This window comes from Rhinoraja longicauda, chromosome 17, assembly GCF_053455715.1.
Source record: "Rhinoraja longicauda isolate Sanriku21f chromosome 17, sRhiLon1.1, whole genome shotgun sequence".
NCBI lineage: Eukaryota > Metazoa > Chordata > Chondrichthyes > Rajiformes > Arhynchobatidae > Rhinoraja > Rhinoraja longicauda.
This window is the reverse complement of record NC_135969.1, coordinates 41,573,159-41,581,024: the sequence shown is the minus strand read 5'-3', so window position 1 is coordinate 41,581,024 and position 7,866 is coordinate 41,573,159. Positions and strand designations below refer to the sequence as shown.

The window sequence follows — 7,866 nt, the reverse complement described above, 5'->3', positions numbered from 1 at the left end:
TTCATCTTGTCTGTCTTTGTGCAGGAACAGTATCAGTTTCTATATAAAGCAATGCTCAGCTTAATCAGCACAAAAGAGAATGGGAATGGCCTCTCATCGTTTGACAAAAATGGCACCATCATCACTGACGAATCCGACCCAGCGGAGAGCATGGAATCTCTTGTGTAATAGGAAGCGTTTTGCAAATGGCACTTCATGAGAAAAATGTTTGACTGAATGACTTTTGAGGCCTTTTTTTGCCAGGTTCCAAGTTTACTGATAACCTGCCTGTACTTTTTACAGTAATGAGAGTTTCAATGTTTTAACCATTCTGAATCTTATTGTTATCCTGCTGAGTATTTGCACCTCTTAGTTTCACAAAATGAAATCACAATTCATTCTAGTTTGCACTATTTGATCAGTGTTAAAACCTATTACGACCGAGGATAAAATCCATTAAATAATACTTTCTGCAATCTTCTATTACATATGTGCCATAGGAAGATGGAATCTGTGATTGCAGGCAGCTTTACAATAATTTTGCAAACAAACGCATTCTGTGTTGATGAGATAGCTCAGATGAACCCCATCTTCAGTGGTGTACTTTTGGATTTCTTTTAAAGTAATATGTTTTATGCACCTGGCACATCTTTGAACATACCTGTGATACAACCTAACATTCCAGTGATCAGAGTACAAAAATAATTATTTTATAAATTTGATTCTAATGCCAGGGGTATAGATGCAGCAATTAAATTATCAATTTCTTAAAAAAATGTATTGCACCAGGCTGTAACTGGAGATTTATGGAGAAATTATTGACGTTTTTGTGTGCAGCCAAAAAGTAATAAATACCTGATCTAGGGGAAGTCATCTTGTATGCAAGGTGGTGCAGAATTACTACACCTTGTGAAGGATTAATATGAGCATGTACAGTTGGTTTCTTTTACCAGGATGTGAGGACTGATATTGTAAAATATAGATTAACATGTGCGGTCACATTACACATTACACGGTCCGAGATGAGGGAACATCTGATAATAAAGTTATACCATGTAATGTAGCATATTTGTCTTCTCGATAATTATCATTTAAAAATATTTTTTAAAAGAATCTCAAATCAATGTCAGTGGGACAAAATTTTTTAACTTACCAAAGATATAAAGTAGTTCTCAGCAGAATCTTTTTTTTTTTTCCGAAATATGGTTTTGATTGTCTTATCAATTATTTTTAAACCGTCTCTTCAGGACAAGATGTTTTTATTTTTAACTTGTAAACTCATTAAGTGACTCAATAATATGAATGTTAATCGAGATGCCAGTTCATATTTTTATGAACAATTCTGTTTACTGGACAAACATTCACACAGACATACATACTTTAATTTCAATTTAGAATTGTATGGTTTCTCTTTTCAAAGGGTTGACCAAATTTGTACATAAGAGTCATTTGTGATAGTCAGTTAGTTATCTGCAGATGTAGCTTTGTTCTCATAAGTGGGAAGAATACAGCGATGCTGGACAGAATTTGCTGTGATGCTTCTCTTTGACATGACATCCGAAACGAAAACCGCTACCTGGAAATAAAAACAAAAAAGTTTCAAATTTTGTGTTTTAAAAAAAAAAGGTATTTTCACAAAGTGGGAGACATTTTCTATACAAGCTGAACATTTTGAAGAGGCAAACATGAAATCAGACTTTTAGGCAATTAAAAAGCTTGAACTGTTTTCAAGAAAAGTATAAAAAGAAAAAAAACTTTTCTCAACAAAGGGGAGATTTTTTAAAAAAAATTTAAAACCTCATGCTTCTCCAACATTTGGGGTAGTTGTCTTCAAAATATTTTTGTTTCTGCATTTTACATTCATGGATCATATATCATGTCTTTAAAACCATAATCTTTATTCTTTCTTAAAGGTAGCAGACACAATCAAACTGTAAATATTTTGTTGCTTTGCAGGCATGTTATGGGGACTTTGTATCTATGGTATATAATCACAGAATTTTATATTTTCATATAAAGCTAATTTTTTTCTAGTCTCAACTCCTTCATAGTTTTGTGGTGGCTATGTGAAAAAGCTGTATGTGCATTCAGTAGTACGACAAATACAGTGTCACCACATTTCAAAGGCATTTAACATATATTACTTCTTGGGGCAGTGGTTGTCGAAGTTGCAGGTATTTTCAACTATATTGTCGGTGTGTGCAATAGGAATAGACCTAGGCAGTTGCTGAACAAGTTTGTCTCATAACCCATTCTAAAATGTGGTGTTTTGTAACTTGAAAAAATCTGCTTTGTTCTGTTGGAAACTATAGTAAATTGTTCTATTATAGTGTTATTTAATATGTAAATTGTATTCCTATACGTGAAATAAAGTATGGGTTTTGATGGACCAGTAGCCGACACTTATGATTTGACTGGACAATTTTATTCTAATGGTTTAAAGCATATATTATTCCCCAATGAATTTTAAATTGGCTTGATAACAGCCAGCATTTCCAGGGTTGATATTTTTTCCTTTATGTCATTCATCCAAAAAAGAATTGTTGGAGAAAACAAAATGGTGCAGCAGCAGAAACTTTAAATCACAGGTAAAAAAATTGAGAATCATCAGCTACTGCGAGAGGAAGTTAACGTTGTTTCAGCTAATTGCAGTATTGCAGTTGAACAAAGGGGACTATGGAGGCATGAGGGAGGAGCTGAGCAAAGTTGACTGGAAAGGGATCCCAGCAGGGATGACAGTGGAACAGCAATGGCGGGTAGTTCTGGGAATAATCCAGAAGATGCAGGAGCATTTCATTCCAAAGAGGAAGAAAGATTCTAAGGGGAGTAAGAGATGACTGTGGCTGACAAGGGAAGTCAAAGACAGTATAAAAATAAGAGATGTATAACATAGCAAAGATGGCGGGAAGTCAGAGGATTCGGAAACTTTTAAAGATCAACAGAAGGTAACTAAAAAGGCAACAAGGGGAGAAAAGATGAAGTACGAAGTAAGCTAGCCAATAATATAAAGAAGGATAGTAAAAGTTTCTTTAGTTATGTGAAGAGGAAAAAATTAGTTAAGACAAATGTGGGTCCCTTGAAGACAGAAAAAGGTAAATTTATTATGGGGGACAAGGAAATGGTAGACAATTTGAACAGGTACTTTGGTTCTGTCTTCACTAAGGAAGACACAAACACTCCCCCAGATGTACTAGGGGACAGAGGACTTAGAGTGATGGAGGAACTGAAGGAAATTCACATTAGTCAGGAAATGGTGTTGGGTAGACTGATGGGACTGAAGGCTGATAAATCCCCAGGGCCTGATGGTCTGCATCCCAGGGTACTCAAAGAGGTGGCTCTAGAAATCGTGGACGCATTGGTGATAATTTTCCAATGTTCTATAGATTCAGGATCAGTTCCTGTGGTTGGAGGGTAGCTAATGTTATCCCACTTTTTTAAGAAAGGAGGGAGGGAGAAAGCAGGGAATTAAAGACCAGTTAGTCTGACATCGGTGGTGAGGAAGATGCTGGAGTTGATTATTAAAGATGTAATAGCGGCGCATTTGGATAGCAGTAACAGGATCGGTCCAAGTCAGCATGGATTTACAAAGGGGAAATCATGCTTGACAAATCTTCTGGAATTTTTTGAGGATGTAACAAGCAAAATGGACAAGGGAGAGTCAGTAGATGTAATGTACCTGGACTTTCAGAAAGCCTTCGATAAGGTCCTACACAGTAGATTAGTGGGCAAAATTAGAGCACATGGTATTGGGGGTAGGGTATTGACATGGATAGAAAATTGGTTGGCAGACAGGAAACAAAGAGTAGGGATTAACGGGTCCCTTTCAGAATGGCAGGCAGTAACTGGTGGGATGGTAGGACTGTCATATGATGAAAAAATGGATTTACAAAGGGAAACATAAAATTATTAAGGGATTGGACAGCTAGATGCAGGAAATATGTTCCCGATGTTGGAGGAGTCCAGAACCAAGGGCCACAGTTTAAGAATAAGGGGTAAGCCACTTAGAACTGATATGAGGAAAAGCTTTTTCACACAGAATTGTGAATTGGTGGAATTCTCTGCCTCAGAAGACAATGGAGGTCGATTCACTGGATGCATTCAAAAGAGAGTTAGACAGAGCTCTTAGGACTAGTAGAATCAAGGGATATGGGGAGAAGACAGGAACGGGGCACTGATTATGGACGATCAGCCATGATCACATTGAATGGTGGTGCTGGCTCGAAGGGCCGAATGGCCTAGTTCTGCACCTATTGTCTAAGTCATGCCACAGTCATCTGTAGGACTAGTTCAGTGCATTAAGTTTTATCAAACAAAACAAGTTTTTCCCTCAAAGATAAAATGCTGGAGTAACTCAGTGGGACAGGCAGCATCTCTGGATAGAAGGAATGGGTGACGTTTCAGGTCGAGACACTTCTACAGGGTCTTTTCTCTCTATGCAAGATGTTTGGTTAATCAAAAAGAACCATGTCAGATTCCTGTGCATCATTCCAACAAAAGAAAAAGCAATCTGTATGCAATCTCCATCAAGTTCTACACATCAATGTTATGTGCTTCCATGACAAAAGCACCTCTTCACTTTCAAAGCGTAAACAATGCAGCAATGTTGATTATTCACCTTTGTGTAGTATTTAGTGAGGCCACCTATCTGAAAGAAGCACCTTAGTCAGTTATCAATCCCTACCTGACTATCCAGTATCATTACTGGAGGTGATGGACTGGAACATTTTTCAACACCACTTAATCTGGATTGAATGGGTAAACCTCAGTCGCTACTGGTTTCGTCAAGAAATGCATTAACGTCTGTGTTCTAACAATGAGAATTAGGGTCTATCCTAACCAGAAACCTTGTATGAACAGGGAGATTCGCTCTGCAAAATCCAGATCCAAGGCTTTCAAGAAGAATGACCTGTACAAGGAGGCCAAGTATCATCTCCACAAGGTCATCAGCAATGCCAAGAGAATTCCTAAAACAAGCTGGAGGTTCGATTAATTAAAGTGGATGGCTGGCGACCATGGCAGGGCATGAATACATCACTGGCTACAAGCAGAAATCAGGTGTGATCTCTGGCAACTACACATCTCTACCAGATGAGCTCAAAGCCTTTTATGCCCTTTTTGTACAGGCAAAGTTCCAGCTAGGCACACCCCCCCACAGGCTCTGTCCCATGCATCTCACTAGCAGAATTTAGATCTGCTTTCATGCAAACTCTCAGAAACCAGCCAGCATGGATGGAGTCCCTGAACAGGTTCTGAAATAGTGCACCAATCAACTACCCAGTCTTTGCCAATACCATCAACCTCTCACTGCAGCGGGATAGGGTCCCCATCTGCTTCAAGGATATCTCCATCATTCCAGTCTCCAAGAAAAATAAAGTGACCTGCTTCAATGACTAACTCCCAATAACTCTTAACATCGACCATATTAAAAATCTTTAATGGCCATTGCCCGTGCCAGTCTTCCAAATAACCTAAATCCCTTACAAATAACGCACAAGAAAAATAGATCTATGGAGGACAACTCTGGGTCACTTTGTTAGTAAGATACGTATGTTAAGATGCTCTTCATTGAGGACAACTCAGCCTTCAACAGCATAATACCAAATAAGCTCATCGCTAAACTTTTGGACTTGGCCTTGAAGCCAACATCTGCAACTGGTTTTTGGACTTCCTGACCAGCAGTACTCAGACAATTATAATCAGTCATAACATTTCCTCCACCCTGATCCTCAAGCTTTTGTGCTCAGTCCCTATCTTTCCCAAATCTATCATTCAGTTTGCCGATGATACCGCTGTTATCGGTCGTGTCAACAATGATGATGAGACAAAGCACAGGAAAGAGATCGAGAACCTAATGTCATGCTGCCAGCACAACAACCTAGCATGAAGTTAGAGAAGTCAAAAGGTTCACCACCCACTGAGTTAAGATATTTCTTCCCATCTCAGTTGGGGCATCAATGCCCCTTCCTCCCCCTCCTCGATTTCTTAGCCAGGGAAACATATTTGCTGCATGTAGACTGTCAACCCTGTAAGATAATTAGATGCAGTAATTTAGAGCGTGTAGCCTTGTTCTGGTTGGATGATCTTAAATAGGCCATGTTGATTTAATTTGTTTTCAGCACTTGCAGTTGTGTGACTGGTTTTCAGGTCATGCTGCACATTAACCTGCTGAGTTTTATCTGTGACCGACTTGTATCGCATTTTTCTTGGATATTTTCACTGTTTAGATTAGAGGCTATATAATAAGGTTTCAGATGACAGAAATTGCACAGACTGAATTAAAAGTAGTATTTTCACTCAATTCCCCCAAATGCATAAATAACTGTCGGTAAACAGATGATAGAGCAGCAGAGAGATGGAGCCGACTGAAATTCTCTCATGAGGAACCAAAAATTGTGGACACAGTGTGCATCCCATTTCACACACCACTGCCACGCTCTAGATGAAAGTTTTAATAAAAGTGCTGCTATACTGCACCTAATTTCCACTTGTGTGGATCTGGCATAATTCAGTTAAATAGTCTGTACTGTTGTATATTATATTACTGCAGCCAATTGGCACCGAATTTGATTAAAAAACTGCTTGCAAATGTAATTTACTGTTATTTTTATTAGCCATGCATAGTTATTCTGAAATAGACAGGTGTGTGCCATGATATTTAATTATGATTGAAAATAGTAGATAAACAATACATATAAAGCGTGGATTGTAGTGAAAAGAGCTACAAATAAGTTACAGTATTTTCATAAACCTACTAAATAATACAAAGCTATGTCAGATCAGGATGAGTGCACAAGGTAATACATCGAGATTTTCCTCTTGGTTTGCCAATTATTTAGCAACAAGAGAAATTATTCAGGTTAGTTTTCAGTATGCTGCATTGAACTGCCCTTTTTATCTAAATTGTCTGGACATACCTAGTGGATAATGATCCCGAAAGTAAAACAGATACATGCAAGAAACTGCAGATGCTGGTTTACAAAAAAAGAGAAAGTGCTGAAATAACTCAGTGGATCAGACAACATTTCTAGAGAACATGGACACGTGACATTTTGGGTCAGTTCCCTACTTCAGACTGCAAACCATGTAGCTGATGGTCTCCCATTTTAGGATTAGTAAGAGCTCTTAAGAGCTAGATGGAGTTCTTAAGGATAGCGGAGTCAGGGGGTATGGGGGGAAGGCAGGAACGGGGTACTGATTGCGAATGATCAGCCATGATCACATTGAATGGCGGTGCTGGCTCGAAGGGCCGAATGGCCTACTCCTGCTCCTATTGTCTATTGTCTATTAAAAGCTGCATGGGGCATTGGTAGTCACAAGAGAAACAACATTAGACAGAATCAGCACAACAGAAAGTGTGTGTATTGCACATGAAGTGTATGAAATATTAAGGCATTAACAACAATAGTTCACATTGACAAATATAGGCCTTTAAAGAAAAAAGAAAATTCCTCCAGAGTGCAGTACACAAAAAGTGCTCCGAATGCATTGCAGGTGGGCTGAGTGATTGTAGGGCCAAGGAGGCAGAGCTTGACATTGTCCACAACCAGGTAACAGTCAAGAAAATTATACATTATGCTTAGAAAATTATGCTGAAGTGTTTTTTTATGTTTCGTTTTGTACTCCACACATTACTCTTATCCAAGAAGATTCATCAGATTAACAAAATTACTGGTGACACAAGAGACTACAGATGTTGTAATCTTGAGCAAAAAACGAACTCTGAAGAAATGTCCTGACTCAAAACGTCGTCTGTCCATTGCCTTCACAAGTTTGCACAATAAAAAAATTAGAAAGGAAGTATCCAAGATATTAACTGACATTAATTTAAGTTCATTATTGTCACATGTTCCAAGGTACAGTGAAAAGCATGCTATTCAATCAAATAAA

At 38.3% G+C, this 7,866-nt stretch overlaps 1 protein-coding gene across 2 annotated transcripts in view; it reads left to right on the top strand.

Annotated features, from left to right (window-relative positions):
- LOC144601950 (receptor-type tyrosine-protein phosphatase gamma-like) overlaps positions 1 to 2,375 on the top strand; it is a 494,425-nt gene extending 492,050 nt beyond the window's left edge. For both annotated transcript variants that reach the window (XM_078414576.1, XM_078414575.1), the window contains one exon: positions 25 to 2,375. In XM_078414576.1, coding sequence (XP_078270702.1) covers positions 25 to 168 — 144 coding nt within the window. In that variant the 3' untranslated portion in view covers positions 169 to 2,375. The remainder of the gene's footprint in view (positions 1 to 24) is intronic.
- Positions 2,376 to 7,866: the final 5,491 nt, after the last annotated feature.